General features: G+C 42.5%; 1 protein-coding gene across 5 annotated transcripts in view; it reads right to left on the bottom strand.

Moving 5' to 3' along the window:
• LOC122540918 (synaptic vesicle glycoprotein 2B-like) overlaps window positions 1-24,518 on the bottom strand; it is a 199,233-nt gene that overhangs the window by 12,131 nt on the left and 162,584 nt on the right. For all 5 annotated transcript variants that reach the window (XM_043677219.1, XM_043677216.1, XM_043677217.1 and 2 more), the window contains exons 3-11: window positions 22,241-22,421; window positions 20,252-20,403; window positions 13,997-14,130; window positions 11,165-11,254; window positions 10,293-10,403; window positions 6,744-6,832; window positions 4,465-4,629; window positions 3,352-3,485; window positions 641-847 (exon numbers count right to left, since the gene is read on the bottom strand). In XM_043677219.1, coding sequence (XP_043533154.1) covers window positions 641-847; window positions 3,352-3,485; window positions 4,465-4,629; window positions 6,744-6,832; window positions 10,293-10,403; window positions 11,165-11,254; window positions 13,997-14,130; window positions 20,252-20,403; window positions 22,241-22,421 — 1,263 coding nt within the window. The remainder of the gene's footprint in view (window positions 1-640; window positions 848-3,351; window positions 3,486-4,464; window positions 4,630-6,743; window positions 6,833-10,292; window positions 10,404-11,164; window positions 11,255-13,996; window positions 14,131-20,251; window positions 20,404-22,240; window positions 22,422-24,518) is intronic.

Genomic DNA, 24,518 nt, shown 5'->3' with positions numbered 1-24,518 from the left:
CGGTTCAGTTACCAGAGGGTCTATAAACCCTTGGGGCTCCCCTTCTCACAGTTTTCAGTCTGTGGACCCCTTCAAATGTGCCAGGGCCCCTAAGGGGGCCATATAGTGCCCATTGAGAATGGCTGGGTTAGATTATTCTCCTTGAAAGAAAGGAGTTTTAGGGAAGATATGAGGCGCACAATGTTATGCCAGATTTAAGGCAATCAAAGAAAATGTGTTCCTTTTTGTTGATGGTACAAGGACTAGCAAACACAGCTTTAAGGTTTTGCAGAGGAGAGACAGAGAGGATGTAAGGACAAATGCAGTGATAATGGAACTCCCTACCTGGGAGGACGGCACAAGCAGAGACAATCAATGATTTGAAAAGAAAATTGGATAGCCCATTGAAGGAAATAAATTTTGCACGGTTACAGGGGAATGGGACTGACAGGATTGCTCTATAGAGAGCTAGTATGAGCTCAATAGGCTGAATGGCCTCATTCTGTGCTATAGTGGCTCTGTAAACAAAATGCATGGCCCCGAATCACCCCCAAACCCTCACACAATGAGCAACGAGCCAATTAATACCCTAGATCTCACTCAGCTCCCACCTTTCCCATCAAAAGATTGACTCTTTATGAGGTTGCCAATGACAACTCACCAATCATCTTAATCCTTCCGATTTTATCCATAAAGAGTGCAGACACAATGTTTCCCGGCAACACAGCCAAAGAGCCCAGGAAACTGACCAGGTAAGTAAGAAATGCAGTTTCAGCATCATCACTGAAATCGATCTGGCAGCCTTCCTTATTGTGGAGGAACGTGCTGTTTATAAATCTGCTGTGAGCGAATCGCGTCTTGAACAGATCTGCAAAAGAAAGAAGAGTTCTATGTGATGGCATGTGAGATACACGTAGAGATGCTCGTCCATAATGAGGGTGAAGACACCTTTCTGGAGTAAAGCAAGGAGGAGCTCCATTCTGAATGCCTCCTTGTGATATACCAGACGTGGGGGTAACTACATGGCACATTGAAAAGGGAGCTTTGGCATAACATATCTGGGAGAGCTGGACATCAATAATGTGTCACCTAAAGTGAAAAAGCTGTCCCACTTCCCCTCACAGACATTTTTCTTCTAAATAAAGATAAAATCTTGCTGGAAACAACATTTGACAAATGTGGCAAAACAAGGCAAAACCCCTTTATTGCCTGAGCCTGTCTTTGTAAGATTATTAATGATACCCGAGCTGATCTCTATGCAATCGGCTGTGTGTGGACAAGAGTGTGCACGTTTGATGGGGCCTTGTGGAGCAATGGTAATGATCCTATTTCTGAGCCAGGAGATCCAGGTTCCAGTCCGACCTGCTGCAGAGGTGTGTCACAGTATGCTTGATAAGGCTGATTAAAATATTTACTAATAACATTCTCGTGTACACAGTGTTAATGGTATGTTTTCTCTTTAGCAATGCTGATGGCTTTCTTCCTTCTTCACTGCGAAATCATCCCTTTCTCCTTTATTCTAAAGCTCCTCTCTCTCCGTCTCTCTTTTTCTCCGCCTGTCCCCATGGCTCTCTCTCTCTCTCTCTCTATCTCTGTCTGACCCATCCATCCCACAACTGTGCTCTTCCCTCTTCCACTGGCCATCTCTCCTCATCCCTACTCTTTTCCCAGATTTCCTGCATCTACAACATTCAATTTGGCCAAATGCCTTTAGTCTAGACAAGGAAAATGCATCCCTCTATTTTACTCAGTGCAATTGGAATCCCGAGAAAGGACAAATTTCAGCATCAGATTAAAGGAATTATTTGACTTTTCCACCTTTGGATTTGAATCCAAGTCAGGCGGGTAATACTTATTAGGTTAACACAGGCAACATAAACACACCATCTGTTAAAAATTAATTACAGTTTGTTATATGAAGTGACAGGGATATAATCAAATCTGCCTCAAGAATTAATCATTTGCTGCCATTTTTAATTATGTCACACTCAATGCGATCTTAATCATTTTGTTTCATCCTATCTTAGAACTGAACTGAATTAGAAACAGCTGCAAATGTAAATCAAATAAATATCTATCAGTGATGCTATTACACAGTTCAGAAGCAAGTAACTCTCTCCACTTTCTTTAATCATGCTGTTGAGCCATGTTATGATACACCTGAATGATAGGTGGGACTTGAACCGTCTGACCCAAAGGTAAGAACACTGCCACCACAGAAAACCAGCTCATGTCCCAGTATTTTAAGGGTCGAGAGTGTGGTGCTGGAAAAGCACAGCAGGTCAGGCAGCATCCGAGGAGTGGGAGAATCGACGTTTCGGGAAAGGCCATTCCTGATGAAGGGCTTGTGCCTGAAATGTCAATTCTCCTGCACCTCGGATGCTTCTTGTCCTGCTGTGCTTTTCCAGCACCACACTCTCGACTCTGATCTCCAGCATCTGCAGTCCTCACTTTCTCCAAGCATTTTAATCCTGGCCATTTTAAAAAAAACATGAGATGGAATTTGCAAAGGGAATGTTAAAGTGTGGCATAATAAGAATCTTGGAATCTCCAGGCTATAATGTTGTAATAAAGGATTATCACACTAAAACCTTGTTTTGCACTGTGTATAGTTCAGGAGAATGACAAAGTCATTTCATCTGCAGCATCTCCCAACCTCTCAACCTCGGGCAGCAGATGCTTGGGAGCACCAGTCATGTTCTACTCCAAATTAAAAACCATCTTGACTCGGATATATATACTGTAATTCTTTCACCATCGCTGAGTCAAAGTCCTGGAACCCTTTAATGCAACATGGAGTTTGTACCTAGACCACACAGATTGCAGCGCTTCAAGAAGATAATGTACCATCTGCTCCAAAAGGGGATGGGTTGTTTTCCCCAACCTTGCCACTGATGGCTGTATCCCATGAGTGAATAATAATAAAAGAAATTGACTGAACACATACAGAATAGTAGCTTTGGGGTTCCAACTGGACCCAGCTCTCCTTGGGCTTGGAAAGGAGGAACGGGGTGTGGCAGAGAGAGGAAGTCAGCTCTGTTATTAAACACAGCCGTTCTCAAACGGAGCCTCTCTATCACTATCGACAACCACCAACCATGGAGAACAGGTACAGGAATCTGGTATCCATGGGTTACCAAATCAGCAAGGATGAGCACCTTCACTAATGGGTAGAAAATCAGGGTTAATAAATTATAATCTGTTTCAGCATGGGTCTTGATTAATGAGGGCGGGCTGCTTTCTTCCATCTCGTTATGTTTGTAGAATGGGACACCTCCTTATGCCATTGGCGAATGGAGACAACTATCATTCCACATCTCAGCTCTCCCGTGAGAATAGTGATTGGAACAGACAAAGCAGCAAAAGGCTGACCTGTGTTATAGAAGAGAGTCGCTATGAAAGTGCAGTTCCTAAAGTGTGTGTTCGTCGATGTAATGTCTTCAAAGTAGCATTCCTCAAACAAGGAGTCTTCAAAGGTCACAGATTTAAATTTAATCCCAATGAATCTGTCCAGAAATAAATTTGCAGTTAGAAAAAGACAGGGGCTTGGAGTATTACACATGACAACATGTCACACAATGAGCTTGGAGTTTGTATGTATGCTTTCTGCAGGACCCCATTGCCTCAACTACACCTCATGGTACAGCAGTACATGCTCTAACTACTGCCAGTGTGTGTAAAGGGAAAACATCTTACCTCTCTATTACTTTCTGGTTATTTCTAACAGCAATGTGGATTTACCTACCCCATGCAGTTGTTCAAGAAGGTGACTCACTAACACCTTCTCAAGGGCAATTAGAGTTGGGCAATAAATGCTGGCTCAACCAGCAATGCCCACATCCTATGAATGAATAATAAAAAAAATTCTTTCTATGACATGACCATCAAAATGCAGATAATATAACTAATGCCCAGGATAAACTGATCATAATATCTTTGTTCTTGTTCCCAGTTTAAAAGCCAAGATTCTATTTGTTTATATTCCTTCCCAACGGTCCCAGGAGCAATTAATGAGTTAGTATGAAACCAGGGACTCTCTGCAGTTCAGAGCCTGAAGCTGATTGAGTAACACCAAGCATAAACTGCTACAACAACCAGACAGAAGTGAGAAAAACATCAGTGATTGGCAAATCAATGACTGCCAGGCCAGATCTCTCTGGGCTGCCTCTCAATGTTTGCCCTGTGATTTTACAATGGACTTCATTCGAATGTGATTTCTCTACATGAGATGTAATGGTATGGTTTTTGTGGTGCAATAGAAAACTACACATGTAAGTCTGACTAATCCAAGGTAGTCCACACTAGTCCAGGACTTTGTAATCTCATAATAATAGTCTATACTGTTTCAAACTCTCGACTCTGTGCTGTTGACAAGATAACAGCTTGAAATGTACTGAATGTTAAAAAGATCAGGATTATTCTGATGAGTAGATAGGGTAAATACTTGTCCCACTCTGCTGGCCTGACACTCTACAGTAGGTTTACCTGACATTGATGTACTCTCCTTCTGTATGCAGCTGGTTCTCCAGTGTGAAGTTAAACGTGAAGTCTTCAACTCTCTCCTGATGAAATGTCTTCATTTTGGATTCATACTCTTCATTTTGAAAGTACTTGATCATGTCCGGGAACCACACTGTCAGTCCATAGTAGCTGAATAAGAGCAGAATCCAAATTGAGTAGAATTCAATATACAGTTCCACAGCCTGTTAATAGTTAGTAAATGGATCAATCCAGTGGGACAAAGCTGCCTAATCATTAGTTTACTTGCCAATTGTTAAATGAATGAAAAGTTGAGATTGAAGGCACTCCTGAAAAAGTTTAAAAAAAACAGTGAAACTTGTGAATGACTCATACTGGTCCAACCTGGTTTGTATGCCTCAGAACCATGCTGTAATACAACCAGTACATTCATTTCTTTTTTTTTTGCTGTTTCTTCTTCTGGGACCAATAACATAAGATTCCAGTAAATTAGGATTTCTGACCTTAACCAGCTCTCTCAACTTTGTAAGCCAGACTCAGTCTGGGATCAATACTGGCTTTGACCAATTGGTTGACTTGCATTATTAACTTGTGAACATCATGGTGACAATATGTTGTGTTTAGTTTCGAAACTAAACGCTTGGGGTCATCAACAAGCGTGCTTTGATGTGTCGATAGTGTGACCAGACTTCCAAAAATGAAAACCCAAAATTCCCTGAAGCACCCTCACAACGTAGACAGACTTCCTTTTGCCACCCCCTCACGTACAACAGACTCTCTGCTTGTTATCATCGATGTACCTGAAAAATTGAGAGACTATTTCTTCTTTCTAAGTTCATTCCCCGCCTGGGCCTGAAGAAACTATACCCTGCGGATGTCAACAATCAGAGAAGAGCCTTCCTATTTTCCTGTTATGGGGAGCAGACAGGATAGTGGAGTTGAGGCTGAGGTAAGATCAACCCTGGTTATTTCAAAGGGTACAGCAGGCTTGAGAGGCTGAATGACCTCCTCCTGTTCTAGTTCATACACTTCTGCTGCCCACTTTCTGTCTGCCTCACCCAGATGAGCTGTGCACAAGTTATCATGGAATCATACAACACAGAAAATGCCCTTTGGCCCTTCATTTCTGCACCAGCAAAACTACTCCAAGTCTATATTAGTCCCACTTGCCAGCCCTTGGCCCACAGCCTTGAATATTACAACAATTCAAGTGCTCACCTAAGTACATTTTAAAAATTCGGAGGCTTCCTGTCTCTGCTCCTTCCGAAACTTCACCTGAGGAAGCGGCAGTACTCCAAATGCTTGTGATTTCAAATAATCCTGTTGGGACCATAACTTGGTGTCTTCACTTGTGACCTTGTCCACCCAAGTCCAACACCGGCACCTCCACATTGTACTTTCCAAGACACTTTCCAGATTTCCACCAGTTGGATGAAAATAATTGCCTCAAATTCCCTCTAAACTTCCCAACTTTCACCTTAAAATTCTGCCCCTCATAACTGACCCTTCAGCTCAGGTGAATAGCTGGTTTCTATCCACCCTGTCATACCTCTCGTAATCTTATATGTCCCAATCAGGACCCCCTCAAACTTTTCTGTTCTGAAGAAACTAATCTGAGCTTATCCAGTTCTTTCTTCATACCTGAAGTGCTCCAACTCAGGAAACATCCTGCTGAATATCATCTGCTATCCCTCCAGTGCAATCCAGTACTCCAGCTGTGGCCTAACCAAAGTCTTGTACAGCTCTAACATAATAACCCTGCTTTTATAATATATGCCATGACTGGCAAAGGCATGAGCCCCCATGCCAGCTTAGCCACTCCAATGACCTGTTCTTCCACCATCGGGATTTTGTAAATCGAATGCCACGCTGGCAGAACACAGCAACACCCTGCGCCGAATGTGAGACAATCCAGGTGATTTACGAAGCATTTGCAAATTTAAACTCCATTCCAACCCATCCCACTGCTGCAGAACGAATTGGAAATCTATAAACTGGGAACATCTGCACCATCCTGAGGAAACAGCTGGATGTTTTAACGAGAAACCAGGATTGTCCTGTCAAACCTGGTATCGCTGGTCACCCAAAGTGTGGAGGGTATTGCATGGGGAGCTTATCACTCAGTCCAAAGGAGATTCCCTCAGATAGCTGTGGCTCCGCTCATCTTTAGCTCTCTAGTGTTGTGAAAATTCAGGTTTCAGTATCCAATTCGATTCCCAGGAGAACATAAAAATTAAAGGCTGAATAATTTTTCACTGTTGATGCTTTGCGAGATCAGCACTAACCTGAACGATAAGGTGAACCAAACCACTGCGAGGAACAGAGTTGTCATCCTGTACTTAGGTGTAAAACAAAGCAACATATTCTGCCAAACCTGAAAAATAGTCAAAACCCTCATGTCAGAGACTACTTGTGGATAATCCCCTGTGGCACTGTTTTATAACCGCTACATCCCACCTTAATCAGTGAGAAAAGTATCAAAATTAAACACAATGTTGTTTAGCTTTCATATGTGGTCACTCACATCTAATGTCCCTCATACCTTAAAGATTGAGTCTTTAGACAGATAATTCCAACAATTTACATTGAATTAAATCAACAACCATACCATAAATAAGGGATTAAAAAGGACAGTAAATGCAGGGTGGCCCTGATAAACTGGCCAGTAAATCCACAATGTCAATGCAGGATGATATGATTAACATATTGATTAACAATCAATATTGTAATGTACAAAGAGATATTCGACGATTGAGAAGCAGACTTTGAACTTGGTGTTGGCATTTCAACATTTCAATGTTTATGTTACCAGTAACGTATCTGAGACAATCATATAGACCGATCATAACCCATTGATGTTTGCGGAGAAATTTAAGGACAAAAATACCAGACTGTTTAAGTGGAGCTTGTTGTTGCAGCCGTTCAATGTGAAAATTATGCATGTGGCAGGAGGAGAAAACATGATTGCCAATGCAGTGTCAAGATTTGAATGAGAAACAGAGGCGTTCAGTGGCAGGAGTACAATAGACTAAAAGAGAATGTAGTTGTGCGTGTTTGCATGTTTATAGTCAATGTAATGTGCATGTATATTGTAGAGTACTACCAGTTTAAGATTAAGGAGTTTTAACATGAAGCCATGTTTGGGTATTGATTGTTCATTTTTTTTGAAAGGGGGAGATGTGGTGATACTGCTCCTTTAACAAGGTTATAGAACATGGAACATAGAACATTACAGCGCAGTACAGGGCCTTCGGCCCTAGTTGTTGCGACGACCTGTGGGGCCAATCTGAAGCCCACCTATCCTACATTATTCCATTTTCATCCATATGTTTATCCAACGACCATTTAAATGCCCTTAAAGTTGTTGAGTCTGCTAATGTTGCAGGCAGTGCATTCCACGCCCCTACTACTCTGAGTAAAGAAACTACCTCTGGCATCTGTCCTATATCTATCACCCCTATGTCCTCTTGTGCTAGTCATCACCATCCAAGGGAAAAGGTTCTCACTGTCCACCTGATCAAACCCTCTTGTATGTCTCAATTAAGTCACCTCTCAAACTTCTTCTCTAATGAAAACAGCCTCAAGTCCTTCAATCTTTCCTCATAAGACCTTGCCTTTATATCAAGCAACATCCTAGTAAGCCTCCTCTGAATCCTCTCCAAAGCTTCAACATCCTTCCTGTAATGTGCTGACCAGAACTGTACGTAACACTCCAGATGCAGCCTCACCAGTCTTGTACAGCTGCAGCATGATCTCATGGCTCCGAAATGTCTTAACAACCTATCAACCTGGGTAGCAACTTTCAGGGATCTATGTATGTAGATACTCAGATCTCTCTGTTCATCTACACCACCAAGACTACCACTACCATAAGCCCAGTACTTTTTATTTGCTGTTGCACCTTCCAAAGTGAATCACCTCACACTCTACCATGTTGAACTCCATTTGCCACCTCTCCGACCATGTCTGCAACTTATGTATGTCCCTCTATAACCTGCAACATCCTTCAGCACTATCCACAACTCCACTGATCTTAGTGTCATCCACAAACTTACTAACCCATCCTTCTACACCTTCATCCAGGTCATTTATAAAAATGACAAACAACAGCCGCCCCAAAACAGATTGTTGTGGCACACCACTGGTAAGTGAACTCCAGGATCAACATTTCCCATCAGTGACCACCCTCTGTCTTCTTTCAGCTAGCCAATTTCTGATCAAATTGCTAAGTCACCGTTAATCTCATGCTTCCGTATTTTGTGCAATAGCCTACCATAGGGAACCTAATTAAACGCCTTACTGAAATCCATATACACCACATCACCCACTTTACCCTCATCCATCTGTTTGGTCACCTTCTCAAAGAATTATGTTGTCCTTGGCTTTTTTTTTCAGAGATGTTGTAAAAGACCCAGGCTCTGAAAAGTCTAAATTGAAGGGTTTTAGGACTAGTTTTATTATAGCTAACAGGTACTGCCTCAGACAACAGGTTTGTGGGTAGCAACAAGGATACAAAGTCTGGCTGCAGAATTGTAAAGAAATGTTAACCAATTGGCTTCGAGATGGAACCTATTCAGTGCGGAGCAATATTGCAGTGTGCACATCAAAATGCAATCAAATAAAATTGAAAAGAAATCCCATCAGCTATGGTCATCAAAAGATAACGATCAGTGAACAAATGGAGTTGATCAGCTAATATCCAATTGAACGAAAGTACAAGCCAGAGGGAAATTATCTACTTCCATTGGCTTCACCATTTTAGTCGGCACTTTATTCTTACTTTACTGATCCTCTTTAGCCTAGTTGGGATCAGCTGAAATATTGCTGGTGCTACATAAATGAAAACACTTGTATTTTATCTAGCATCAGCTAAGGATGAGTGGACAGCATCCTCAGCCCTGACTAAGAAGGTTGTGGGTTCAAGATCGAGTCTGGAAACAAATCCAGGCTGGCACTTTGTGTCCTGAAGGTGTGTGGAGCTGCCTTTCAGGTGAGATGCTAAACCAGGACATGTTTGCACTCTAAAGCAGATAAATACCATGGTAACACATCAAGGAAGAGCAGTCGCATTCTCTCTGATGTCATGAGCTAGTATTTATCTCACACCCAACATCATGAATTTGGACATTATCATACTGTTGTTGTGAGGGCTGTGCTGTGTGCAATTTGGCCGCTGTGATTCTGACATTAGAGCATTTTAAAAAGTAATGAACTGGCAATATATTTTGGAATAGGTGGAAGTGGGTACTGCAGATGCTGGAGATTAGAGTCAAGATTAGAGTGGTGCTGGAAAAGCACAGCAGGTCAGGCAGCATCCGAGGAGCAGGAAAATCAATGTTTCGGGCAAAATCCCTTCATCGGGAAAGAGGCCCAGCTCCCATATATTTTGGGATACTCTGAGGTTGTGAAGGGTGCTATATAAATGCAAGTCCTTCCTTTCCTTCACAAAGAAATAAAACATCTCATATACAACCAGCTAATTTTCACAGGCAGTGTCTGCGGTTGTACAGGCATGTGGTGCTGTGTTTCACTGTGTGAGCAAACTCCCACAGACAGCAAGGAGATGAAGAATCAGGTCCTTTCTGTTTAGTGTTCAAATCCCATGGCAATGCCATTCTACATGGAGATAAACACGATGTGATTCACTCCCATATGAAAAGATGGCAAATGCAACAACACCCCAACTTTCCTGGGATCTTTCTGTTATCCAAATAATTTAGCTCTTTAAAGTTTAATATGAAAAGGATTCATTGGGTTGAAATCTTCTCTGTCTACCTAACATTCCTCCTGAATGGTAAGTTAATGAAAAATCTTTTTGATTGATTTATACAGACCTGCTTTACCACAGTCATGATCCTGACCAACCAACGCTGGAACCAGGTTCCTGTTGAGCTCTGAATCTCGATGAATTCATCCATTTGTATCGGGGTCTTTATGTGGGAAACCTGAGAAACATGAGGATTTGTATTTGTTTATCTATTGCTGCTTATATTCATCCATTCCCCCTCCCATGCCTCCTGCTCTTAGCTAAGTTAAGGAATGATGTCTGGGGAGGAAACATTGCCTGAAGTTTTGTTACTCAATTTTATACCATCGTGTCTTCATCTGTGAAGATTCAAAGAGAGAGGAAGTCAGGATAGATGGGGAAAGGAGAGAACTTAAGAAAGTAAAGAAAAGGAAGGAGTCAGGAGAGAAGAAAAAGAATGAGAGGGGTAATAGTAGACGAAGAAATGAGAAAGAAAGGGGGTGGGGATAGATGGATATGGGAGAGTCTACAGATAGGGAGGGAGAGGAAGTGAGAGAGAGAGAAAGAGAGAGAGAGAGACAGAAGGGAGTGAAAAATAGAATGGAGAAAAAGTGCAGGGATAACAGAGAGAGATCAGAAAGCAAATCATCCCAAGCTTTTAGGAGCAAATTATTGCAGATGCTGGAGTCTGAACTGCTGGAGATCACAGCGGTTCAGCTAGCATTCATAGATAGAAAGCAAGTTTGCTCTCTCTCCACAGAAGCTGCCTGACCCACTGTGATCTCCAGCATTTTTTGTTTTCATCCCAATCTTTTAATGAGTTGACAGAGATTTGGGCCTTGCATCACTGATATGACAGAAAAATAAAACAAGGAGGAAGAAGATCACAACAAAAATAAATAAAAACTTCAATATTATATTATCCTCAATGATCAGCTGTTGAGTTTGCTTTCAGCTCACCGTGAAGACAGCTTCCGGGTGCCCTCTGGCCCTCATGTTCGTATCATAAATCTGCTTTAGAATCATCCAGGCTTCATCGTGCTTCCCAATCTATTCAGCAGAAATTCAAAAGCGTGTGATCAGGACAATGCTTAGAAATCAGAATGATCATTAATACTGACAGGAGATCAGCTTTGCTTGTCGCAGTCATAAGCACTTGCCAATCTTCATCTTCTTCAAAGGTCTTGCAAGTCCATCAAACAGTTATTGTTAATGTTCATCCTACCCTCATCTCTCCCTGATTCTACATCGCCAACCTTGGAAACCCCTTCCAAATATATGCCCTGCTGTAATTCACGCATTTCTCCTGCTGCTGGCCGACCGTACATTCATTCTCTCCTCTCCAGTAACACTGTCATTGCCTCCATCAATCACAACGCTCAACTGAGGAATGTTACTCATGAACCTCTCAGCCCTGCTACAGCTCTCTAAAGCCTGCTCAAAGCTGCCTCTTCAGTCTCGTTCTTCAGTTACCTTAACCAGCCTCCGCCGCACTCCTGCTCAGTAACTAGACTCTCACTTTGCAAAGTGGAGGGTCTACTCTGTCACAGCAATTACATGAGTAGAATTCATTGTCATTAAACCAACAACTGTTGAAGTTTTGTGGGCGGCACGGTGGCACAGTGGTTAGCACTGCTGCCTCACAGCGCCTGAGACCCGGGTTCAATACCCGCCTCATATGACTGACTGTGTGGAGTTTGCACATTCTCCCCGTGTCTGCGTGGGTTTCCTCCGGGTGCTCCGGTTTCCTCCCACAGTCCAAAGATGTGCAGGTCAGGTGAGTTGGCCATGCTAAATTGCCCAAAGTGTTAGGTAAGGGGTAAATGTAGGGGTATGGGTGGGTTGCGCTTCGGCAGGTCGGTGTGGACTTGTTGGGCCGAAGGGCTTGTTTCCACACTGTAAGTAATCCAATCTAATCTAATCTAAAATCAAAGTTTTTTTTTAAACTGTGGAGGGAAAGGAATTTGTCCTGGAATTTTGCTTTACCTTTGGCAAATGATCTTCAAATACTCTGTTTCACTGAGATTTATGGAAAATTTAACAGCAAAAATATCCAGAGGGCGGCACGGTGACTCAGTGTTTAGCACTGCTGCCTCACAGCGCCGGGGCCCCAGGTTCGATTCCAGGGCGACTGTCTGTGTGGAGTTTGCACATTCTCCCCCGGGTTTCCTCTAGGTGCTCTGGTTTCCTCCCACACTCCAAAGATGTTCAGGTTAAGTGAATTGGCCATGCTAAATTGCCCATAGTGTAAGGTGCATTAATCAGAGGGAAATGGGTCTGGGTGGGTTACTCTTCGGAGGGTCAGTGTGGACTTGTTGGGCCTGTTTCCACACTGTAGGGAATCTAACCTAAACCCCAAAATGTATAAAGCAATAAGTCTAAAATTAATTATGTCCTGAAACCCAGAGGTTAAAGGAGTTGTTCTTAAAAGCCTTGAAATGTGCTGTTTCTCTCAGGTCTTTTGACAATTATGCATCATAGCAGCATCATTTGGAATGCTAAAGTATAACCTGACTTATCAAACTATTGTCATACCCCATACTCTTATGAACAGGATGTTCACAAAAGCAGCATAATGATTATCCTTTGATCCAGTGGGAATGGACAGAGTAGTGTCCCTGTAAGGGGTACCCAATGGCCACCAACGTGTTCATGGGAAATAGTTAATGGTGCATCCAAGAGGTGGCATGAAGTCATGCCTTGCTCAAGTTGCAGTGGTCAATTACCTTGTGTAACTCGCAGCACCAACTGGATCCCAAGAAAGCTAAGAATGATATTATAGAATGGCATGACATAGACGGAGTTTATTCAGCCCATCGTGCTTCTGTCAGTCTTTGAAAGAGCTATTCAATTAGTTACAATCCCCTTTTCTTTTCTCAGAGCTTGGAGTTTTGTTTTTCTGTCAAATGTTCATCAAACGCCCTTTTGGTAGCCCTTATTGAATTAGCTTTCACTATCTTTTCAGTCAATACATTGTTCACGCCACCCTCAGCTTTTTTTAAAGCCAATCTCGTCACCTCTAGTTACTGACGTTTGTGTCACTGGGAATAGTTTCTCTGTTTTGTTCCGTACAAATCCCTCACAAACATGTCACCCGTCTACCTCATCTTCTGGTAAACCTCCCTGCTCTGTTTTCAATGCACTGACATCAAAAAATGTATTTTAATGGATCATTTCACAATACTGTGTCTCCCACCGAGAGCTGCCCTCACTGATTGTGTGAAGATTTGGGTCTAAAACACTGTAATCCCATTTGCTGATCCAGGATAATGCAGATACACTGACAGGATAAACTAGGAATCTCAGGCATATGTTAAATACATAGAGTCAGAGCGGCCTACAGTGTGGAAACAAGCCTAAGGTGCCCAGTTTTCACAATTAACTAGTCCCAGTTGCCTGCATTTGGTCCATATTCCTCCATACCTATCACATCCACGTACCTGTCCAAATGTTTCTTAGATGGTGGAATGGTACTTACTTCCACTACTGTCTCTGGCAACCCGTTCTCGACACTCACCACCCTCTGTGTGAAAAACTTTGCCCCGCTGCACCCTTTTGTATCTCTTCCCTCTCACCTTAAACCTATGCCCACTAGTTTTAGATTCCCCTACCATGGGGAAAAAGCTGTCAACTAGCTAACCTTATCTCTGCCTCTCACGATTTTATAGACCTCTTACTGCACAATACAGAACAACTTAGCCTTGAAAGATTAAATGAAAATTTTGAAAATTATCTATAGAGGGGTTAGTGAAGTGACAACCTGGGTAGCTTCTACTCTGCTGGTCGTCTCACCTCTAGTAAGTAGCGTGGGCTTTCTGGCACAAAGAGAAGGCCGATCAGGGAAGACAGGCAGGGTAGGGCACATACCACCACAAACAGCCGCCAGCTGTGGAACTGAAACGAGGTGCCCATGCTGAAACCCCAACCTGTAACAGATAGAAAGACAATCGTTGGTAAGGGCAACTCTGCCACCTGTGCCAATCAAAAGAGCAGCTGGCAGTCCATGGACTTTCTACTCCGACCACAACATTCCATTGACCTGACTTGCCTCCTGCCAGGTCTCATGTTCGGATTCTATTCCATGGGTCCAACATTACCTTGCTCCTGTAACAACACAGAACATGCTTTCAGACATGCAAACACACAGTCTCTCACGTGCACTCACACTAACATACACACTCTCTCTCTCTCTCTCTCTCTCTCTCTCTCACATGTATGTGCACACACATAAAAGTCTATGGAGTGAATTTGTATTTGCAGAATTATATTTGCAGATACATTCTATTTTGCTCAAAAAATAGGCAGGTAGTCAATACAGACAGTCAATCCATGTAATATTTCAAAAATTCCACTTTGAAAATAGAACCAGTCTGAAGATTTGTAGCTCAGGTTGAAGTTTTGGATATAGGTTTGCTCACTGAGCTGGAAGGTTCGTTTCCAGACGTTTCGTTACCTTACTATGTAGCACCTTCAGTGGATCTCATGCGAAGCAATGCTGAAAATTCCTGCTTTCTATTTATTATAGTTCTATAAATAGAAAGCAGGAATTTTCAGCATTGTTTTGCACGAGGTCCACTGGAGACGTTACCTAGTAAGGTAACGAAACGTCTGGAAATGAACCTTTCAGCTCAGCAAGCAAACCTACATCCAGAACCAGTCTGACTCAGGATTGGGGTACAGACACCTCTAACCTCCCACCTTTAATGCATTGTCTGAGTTGAGATGTCACCTTTTGTTATAAAACCTTAAGTTATCTCGAGAGGGTGACTTAAAAGGAGTTCTGGGATTTACATATTAATGACCGAAATCTGCAACCCATTCTAAAAGATAAAAGACTTAACAACAATCCAGGTTTGCTCAATATATCGTTTCCGTTGCATGACACTGCAGTGTTTTGCTATAAATTCTGTCACTTATGGTCTGATGTTCCACAACTACTTGATGAAGGAGCAGCACTCCAAAAACTAGTGCTTCCAAATAATCCTGTTGGAATATAACCTAGTGTTGTGTGATTTTTAACTTTGTCCACCCCAGTCCAACACTGGCTCTCCCACATCCTGTAACAAGCCTAAATAGCAGTAAAAGCCAGCCCAGCAGGAACTGTGAAAGAGCATTTCAACAGTCATAATTTTCATATAATTAGCAAAAGGAGGAAACTAAGTGGATTGAGGTGAATAGCAACCATTCCTATCTCTCATGTGAAAATTAACATTCTAGCATGCAGATATGTTATGGTAGGTAATCCTGGCCGTCTCCCATTAGCAGTTATCTATCTTGGGCCATCTCTTGTTTAGGATAGCCATTAGCAGCACCCGCCAGAAGCACATTGCTCTCTCTTGACTTTAGATAGTGCACAGCTCAGCAAAAGGTTTCCAGAGTAGACATTCAACAAAAATAGGAGCCACTCGCTGATCCAACACACCCAGTAAAAGTCAACCACACTAAAACTAAGAATTGCAGAAGCTGAACATCTGAAACAAACAGAGAAATTGCTGCAGAAACTCAACAGATCTGGCAGCATCCGTGAATAGAAAGCAGAGTTAACTGAAGAAGGTTCACAGGATTCAAAACATTATCTATGTTTCTCTGTCCTTGCATGTTGCTAGATCTGTTGAGTTTTTCCAGCACTTTCTATTTTTGTCACACAAATAAATACCAGCAAATGAGCACATTCATATGTGTTCAGTTCTTGTATTCTCTCCCTGTGATTAATCTTCACCACTGACAGTACAGGACATCAATGTTTTTAATGAGCATTTTATTCAATTTTTTAAAGAAATCAACAAGTAAACATTACCCATATATCTTAGGGGGCATTGTTTTAAATTTAGGGTCTCTCTATTTCAGGATAGAGATGAGGAGGATGGGGCACTCTATTTAAACTCCAACCAAGGTTCTGTACAAGAAGAAAATGATATGGAAATTTACGGTGAAATTTTTTGTCATTAGCTTGGAATCTTTTTGCTTTAGATTTCACTCACGATATTGAGTTTTATTTAATGGTATACTAGACCCAGACCTCGTTCTCTCACAGTTGGTATTTATTCTGTCGGGTGTTGGCACATCTGTCAATGGATATGCATGATATAACGCTTTCTCAATTCAACCTCATTTGCCAAACATGAATTCTTCAGCGTCTCCTCGCAGTCGCCAAGTATGAGTTACAAAAATCAGGCTTGTTTTCTTTGGCAAAGCAAGGATTTTGACTTTGCTAAACATGTAATTTTTGGTGCTATATCTGAATTGACATTGTAGAGTTGTTTATAATGAGCATGTGGACATGGAGTGCCAGGGTAAAAACCTCTTCTGAAATTGTCTGGCTGAGGATTGAAACACAAGGACACAAGATGTCCCAAAATGTCAAAGGAGTATGCTACTTTGTTTCTAAAGGAAGGTTTTGGCCCAACTATTTGCATATTAGATGTGAGGAAGATGTGGACAGATTAAGTTTAGTCACAGATAAAGATTATTTTGCATTAAAACTGAAACACCTAGCTGAAGGGTCAGGTTCTATGGTACAAGATGGCAAACTTGAAAATAGACTCAGGACTCTAGGTGAGTGAAGACATTTAGATTGGATTTTGTAAATTGCAGAATTGTAGGTGGCATGGTGACTCAGTGGTTAGCACTGCTGCCTCACAGTGACAGGGACCCAGGTTTGATTCCACCCTCAGGTGATTGTATGGAGATACACATTCTCCCAATGCCTGTGTGGGTTTCTTCGGGGTGCTCCGGTTTCCTCCCACAGTCCAAAGATGTGCAGATTAGGTCAATTGGCCAAGCTAAATTACCCATAGTGCCCAGGGATGTGTAGAAAAGGTGGATTGGTCATGGCAAATGCAGGGTTACAGGGAAAACGTGGGATGCTTGTCAGAGGGTTGGTGCAGACTCAATGGGCCAGATGACCTCTATCTGCACTGTAGGGATATTTAGAAATACAGGGGAGTGTGCAACACATTACAAACTCCATCATGCCACCCTTTTCCCTAAATGCAGCAGTTGTCAAGTGTCAAAAACAGCACAGTAAACCTTGACTTACATGTAGCAAGGAGGAGGAGTTTGTCATCTTTTATATTTTGGAGAAACAAAGAGGAACATCAAATGAATGTGGCTCAGTGCAATGTCAATAAACTAGTGAAAAGGCAAGATTGCAGCAGAGAGCTGGAGAGGATGGAGCTGAATGAACCATTGTCTGACCATGACACATCTAATGTCAATTTTTGAATTATACATTTTATCACATTTCTGGTGGTTAGTGAGATAGCCAAGCAATGTTCAGTATGACAGTCTCTGGTAGTTTTTAAAATTGTTTACACCTTAATCATCATAGAGTCACAGAGTCATAGAGATGTGCAACATGGAAAATGGCCCTTCGGTCTAACTCGTCCATGCCGACCAGATATCCCAACCCAATCTAGTCCCACCTGCCAGCACTCGGCCCATATCCCTCCAAACCCTTCCTATTCATATATCCATCCAGGTGCCTTTTAAATTTTGCAATTGTACCAGCCTCCACCACATCCTCTGGCAGCTCATTCCATACCTGTACCACCCTCTGTGTGGAAAAACTTGCCCTTGAGGTCTCTTTTATATCTTTCCCCTCTCACCATAAACCTATGCCATCGACATATCACTTAAAATGCACCTAAATTTAATCTTCCATGCCTTACTCCTGCATCTCAACCAAATCCTCCTTTGGCTGTCCATTAATGAGTATTACACTGTTTTTATCAATTTTCACATGCTCTCATGACACCAGTAAATATTGGTTCAATCACTTCATTATGCTCTTTAAATTTCTCCATACATTCAAATGTATTCTTAAAATATATTTTTCTTGACTATAGTTCTGGCTGTCACTTCAAACATCTCCAATTCTCCAGTACAGAATGCTGTCCACATTAAAGGTGCAGTGTTTTATTTTACAGATGCATTGTAACTTATCAACACGAACCTCAGGATGGATTGTGTAAGCTGCTGTACGTAAATCATTTTGCAATTACAATAAACCATTTATTTTTGATTAATACTAGACAATTAAAGGTAAAATTGCCATTGTCCTACCAGACCATAGAGCTAACCTTTCATTAGAGAGAGAGATGACTGATGGTAAGTTTAACCTAAGGGTCACTACACCTCATGGAAGTGGAGAATCCTTCATGATAACCTCAGCCAGTGCAGGGATTGAACCCACACTAATGATATCACTCTACATTCTGAATCGACTGTCCAGCCAACTGAGCTAACCCCATTTATTCAAGCCTTAACAAGAATGTGGTCTAACAGGAGCGCAGTTACAAGGTGCAATGTACCAACCAGACTTTGCGGTATGTTTCTCGGCTCCTCCCTCACTATGACAACAAGAGGTGTCAGGCGTAGGACCGGAGAGTGTGCTCATGTGGGTGTGCTGCAGTTTACCATAGCTTCTGTTCCTGCTTTCTTTCTGTAGCCCATCACTCACAAAGTCATGAATCTGACCACTGGACCCAAAGCACTGGGTGTTTGCAGATAATGCATGGGTCTATGAGCAGAAATATTCATGCTGCATGCAATCACTGTATTAGTAACATTACTCAAAGCATTCCTGCATTCTTGCAGGAAAAATCATTGCTGCAATTTCTCTTTGCTTAACCACAGGAGCTAACTTTTTAAAGATACCATATTAATAAGTGCAACAGTGCACTCATGATTGGATCAGAAACATCAGCTGACATCCTTGTTAAACCTTGAAGCTCCTTTCAATTTCAATGGTAACGTGAGCTATGAGACATCACTGATACTCTGCTTCCTGCAGAATCCATTTACAGGGATACTAATCAGAGAGTGGATGTCTGTAGTGATGACACTCCCTAGGGGACATAAAACAGCCTTCGTGAAGTCCTTGAAAATAAACTGAGAAACCTAAAGCCCGTAATACAGGACACTATTAAGGTTGAACTAAATGGAACCTGTCTTATCAGGCAAACATACTCTCTGGTATGAAACCAAACCCCATAGATGGTTGTCGGATTAAGCTGATTTTGCAAATTTCAGACTGTGCTATATATGGCCTCGGTCTGCTTTTGTTTCAGGAGTTTGCAACTGCGAGAAAGCTCTTTATTTCAGTCTAGGCTGGATTCTGAGCTGAGCCCAAGGTGAAAGGACATTCTGTCACCCTGCTGCACTTTGCAGTTTCCCGTCAAAACTCTGTGCAATTAATAAAGATTGGTGGATCGTCCTTTATTTGAAACATACTAGTGATGGGAGTGTGCTGGCATAAATAAGAATAGCAAAGCTGGAAATACCCGAGAGGTCAGGCAGTGTGATGACCATGAGACCTTACAGTCAGATGGGGAAGAGGGGAAGAAGATGGTCAGCCCAACAGCTTGGGCTAAAAAGCAGAAAGGAAACTGGGTTACCTCCATCTGAAGCTCAGTTCATTGGGGCACCAGCACCCCATCACCACCAGGCCTCCACCCTCCAGTGATTGTACCCCTGTTAGCTCAGTTGTCTGGACAGACAATTTCTGATGCCAAAAATGTTCCCACACTAGCTGGATCAACCACAATGCCATGGCTTCTGGATTCCAACAAATGAACTCCTTCCCTAATGGACATTAGTGAGCCATTTGGGTTTTTTTTAAAACAACAATTAATGGCAGTCACCATTAGATTCAATGTGGGGGAGATGGTGTTGGAATGGAGTGGACAAAGTTAAAAATCACACAACACCAGGTTATAGTCCAACAGGTTTATTTGGAAGTACAAGCTTTTGGAGCGCTGCTCTTTCATCAAGTGGTTTGATCACCTAATGAAGGAGCTGCACTCCGAAATCTAGTGCTTCCAAATAAATCTATTGGACTATAACCTGGTGTTGTGTGATCTTTATTCATTAGATTCTAAATTCCAAATTTTTTCATTGAATTCAATTTCCAACGTCTGCCATGGTGGGGTTCAAAGCAAATTATTACTATTATTGACCAGCAGCAATACTACTAGGCCCTCACCTCAGATTCTCGCTCTCTCTGAGCATGCATATAACGGGTCGAGAAAGGATTGTGACACTCACCGTAGTGTGGGATGATGCTCCAGGCCATCACTGATGCGTAAATCCCACCCACCATCCAGAACATGCAGAGCCAGCTGAGATGCTCCCCTCGCTTCTCCCGAGCCAGGAATTCCGAGAAATAGGAGAAAACAATGGGGATGGAGCCGCCGATACTAAAAGAGAGAGAAATGACAAGCATTCTTGTGGGTAAATTTGTTTCCTTTTAAAATTTTCCTTCTGCTCATTTTAATATTATAAATTATTTTGTTATGGCCTTGGCATATGGGTAATGCAGATGAGGCTGCAATTAATGTCCACTGTTGCTCTGAAAATGTAGCACTGGGTCTTCTTCATGATTCTTCCATGGATAATGCTCCCAAAATCTCCACTTTCCATTCCTGCATATCAAATCAGCAGTGGGAGTTGATTGGATCCAAATGATCTGATGGTACAAATTATATCTTTGGGTGGGTTACACCCAAAACATCGACTCCTCCACCTCCTGATTCTGCCTGGCTTGCTGTGTTCTTCCAGCCTCCTGTTTGTCTTCTTTGGTAACTGGGACAATTAGTGTTAACCAGAGCCTCTGAGGGAAAGAGTAATAAATAGAAGCAAGAACAGGAATTGCTGGAAAATCTCAGCAGCTCTGGAGTTCTGAAGAAAGGTCACTGGATATGAAACGTTAACTCTGATTTCTCTCCACAGATGCTGCCAGACCCGCTGAGTGTTTCTGACAATTTCTGTTTTGGTTTCTGATTTTCAGCATCCAGAGTTTCTTTGGGTTTTTTTCGTTGAGTGATGAAAGAACAAATTGGCAAAATCAGGCTGCTTACAAATTCCACAGAATCAAATTCTCAGCCCAAGCATCAGGCTAAATTTCACCTTTCAATTTATTGTATAATTTCACAAAATCATTTTGAAGAAGATATTTCTTTTGACACACTTGAGGTTACACTTTGTGAGCAGAGGACCCAATCATCATTCCAGAAACTGAAGAAGCATGGTGCAAATCGGCATACAATACAGCACTCTCATCTCCTGCAGGTATATGCAGGAGAGATAGCTGCACATTCATAACTTGGCATGTGTTGTACATTGCAAAGTCTGTGCATTTTGGTATATCTCTCTCTCTACTGGGAGTAAATAAACATAGTTGAAACTTTATTGCTGGAACAGCACAGCAGGTCAGGCAGCATCCAGGGAACAGGAGATTCGACGTTTCGGGCACAGGCCCTTCTTCAGGAATGAGCAGAGAGTGTTCAGCAGGAGAAGATAAAAGGTAGGGAGGAGGGACTTGGAGGAGGGGCGTTGGAAATGTGATAGGTGGAAAGAGGTCAAGGTGAGGGTGATAGGTCAGAGTCGGGTGGAGGCGGAGAGGTCAAGAAGAAGACTGCAGGTCAGGAAGGTGGTGCCGGGCTGGAGGGATTCGGCTGAGACAAGGTGGGGGGAGGGGGGATGAAGAAACTGGTGAAGTCCAAGTTCATCCCCTGTGGTTGGAGGGTTCCCAGTCGGAAGATAAGACGCTCCTCCTCCGACCGTCGGGTTGTTGTGGTTTGGCGGTGGATGAGTCCAATGACCTGCATATCCTCGGTGGAGTGGGAGGGGGAGTTGAAATGCTGTGCCACAGGTTGGTTGGGTTGGTTCGTCCGGGTGGCCCAGAGGTGCTGTCTGAATCGCTCCGCAAGTAGGCGGCCTGTTTCCCCAATATAGAGGAGGCCACACCGGCTGCAGCGGATGCAGTAGATGATGTGGGTGGAGGTGCAGGTGAATCTGTGGCGGATATGGAAGTTTCCTTTGGGGCCTTGGAGAGAAGTGAGGGGGGAGGAGTAAATAAACATAGTCCATTCATGAATGTCTGCAGCACAGCGTGTATTAGTTTTACTCAGGGGCAATACACAACAGTGTGTGTGTCCAACCCAGGAACAAGAATGCTAACAAGAATGACTAGCTAGTACTCAAATGCAATATCTCTGTGTCAATACCTTGTTTCAAAAGATTCATATCCCTTACCCAGCTCCTGAAAGTAGTCGGCAGAACAGGAATATACCATAGCCCTGGACAAATGATGAAAAGATGATAAAGACTCCATTGATGCTGAGGGCAATCATCAGACAATATCTTCTGCCCATTTTGTCTGCCAGACCACCCCAGACAAAGGCTCCTACCATCATTCCCAAGTATACTATCAAGCCTGAAAAACAGTAATAAGGAGATTAATAACAATCATATTAAATTTTTCCTCATAGATTGAACTTTGGTTTGAATGATGTAAATGTTGTTACGTGACCAAACACACCAGCTAATTCTGCACCCAGAATGATCCCAAACATATCAAATTATTCTTCTTTTTTGTTGGTATTGGCTGGTTGGGTCTCCGGGTGAACACATTGCTTCCCTTAAAATATATTCAAGCTTTAACATCCATTTTAACAAGCAGAAAGTAACTTGGTTCAACATCGCGTCAAAAGAATGATTTTAGTTAAGCCCTGAACTATGACCGTCTGCTTATGAAGGGTCGGTGCCATCCATTAACTCTTGCTGTTAAACCATAAACATACAAGGGCACTGAGTGAGGGCAAGATTAGACTCAGCTGGGATAACCATATCTGGGCGGCATGGACAAGTTGGACCGAAGAGTCTGTTTCCATGCTGTATATCTCTATGACTCTATGGCCCTACTTAATGACATTCAGTATCACCACCTACAAGGAGCTCCTGAAGGTGGGTATGAAGTCATGGCTTAATATATATTAGCAACTTCAGGAGAAGATAGGCAAAGTCTAAGTAATGGTTCGCTGGGCTTTGGATTATTATGGGCCAATTTCTTCTCTGAGTTACCACAAAGCATCCTGCTATTGAGTAGTTCCAGAGATTAGATGTATGAAGTAGAGAACAATCCTGGCTCATTCACCTGGCATAGGCCTGCACCCTGACAGAACCTTGAATACTTCACCTCCCCACTTGCATTAGGAACTTCTGGCTGCTGTTGGAATATCTTTTTATAATAGCTTTTTCTTATTCCCTCCCAGGATATGAGTGTCACTGGCAGGGCCAGCATTTATTGCCAAGTTGCCAAGGCAGGCGAGAGTCAACCACATTGCCATGGGTCTGGAGTCACATGCAGATCAGACCAGGTAATGATGTCCTTCTCTAAAGGACATTTGTGAACCAGATAGGGTTTCTTATTTGACAATCGACAACTGCTTCGTGGTCACTAGCCTCTTAATTCCAGATTTTTTAACTGAATTCAAATTCTATCATCTGCCATGATAGGATTCAAATCCGGATCCCCAGAACATTACCTGGGATTCTGGATTAATCACGCCCTCAGCAATCACCTAAAATATTGTTGGGGCATTTCTGAAGAAGGTTGCTGAACAAGTCTGTTCTCCAGGTTTGCTGGGACCCCTTTCCGCTTGGGTGCTCCAAGGTCACAATCAAAGGACAATATCAAGCTGAAGAGTCTAAAACATCTCCCATCATCTTCTCAATCACATCATTATCCTGGATCTGTGTCCACCTAAGCCACACCACTAGGGAGAATCTCTCAAAACGCTAGGGTAACTCAGTGGAGTGGAGCCCCTGTGCCCACTACAAGCCTTTACGGTTTGTACCTAACATAGAAGAGCTTAAGGTGAAGGAATCCTTAGGAGGCAGTGATTATAATATGATTGAATTTATTCTGCAATTTTAGAGGGAGAATATAGAATCAGAGGTAAAGGTATTACAGCTGAATAAAGGCAACTACAGAGGCATCAGGGAAGAGCTGAGCAGATTTGAATGGAAGAGGAGCCTAGCAGGAAAGACAGTGGAACAGCAATGGCAGGAGTTTCTGGGAGTGATTCAGGAGACACAGCAGAGATTCATCCTGAGGAAAATGAAGCATGGTACAGGGAGGATGAGGAAACCATGGTTGACTAGGGAAGTCAGAGCTAGCATAAAAGCAAAAGAGAAAGCATATAATTTGGGGAAGGACAGTGGGAAACCAGCGGATTGCAAAGCTAACAAAGACCAACAGAAGGCAACAAAAATAGAAATAAGGAGGGAGAAGATTAAATATGAGGGTAAGCTAGCCAGTAATATAAAGGAAGAGTGTATGAGTTTCTTTAGATATATAAAGGGCAAAAGAGAAGTAAAAGTGGACATTGGACGACTAGAAAATGAATGCTGTAGAGATAGTAGTGGGAATTAATTAAATGGCTGAGGAACTGAATAATTACTTCGCGTCATCCGAAAAATTCAAGAGAATGAGGGGGCAGAGCTTAGTATGGTGACCATCACCAAGGAG

This window comes from Chiloscyllium plagiosum, chromosome 36 (assembly GCF_004010195.1).
Source record: "Chiloscyllium plagiosum isolate BGI_BamShark_2017 chromosome 36, ASM401019v2, whole genome shotgun sequence".
Classification (NCBI taxonomy): Eukaryota; Metazoa; Chordata; class Chondrichthyes; order Orectolobiformes; family Hemiscylliidae; genus Chiloscyllium; species Chiloscyllium plagiosum.
Note: the sequence above shows the minus strand (reverse complement) of the source record. Positions and strands in the feature narration are given on the sequence as shown.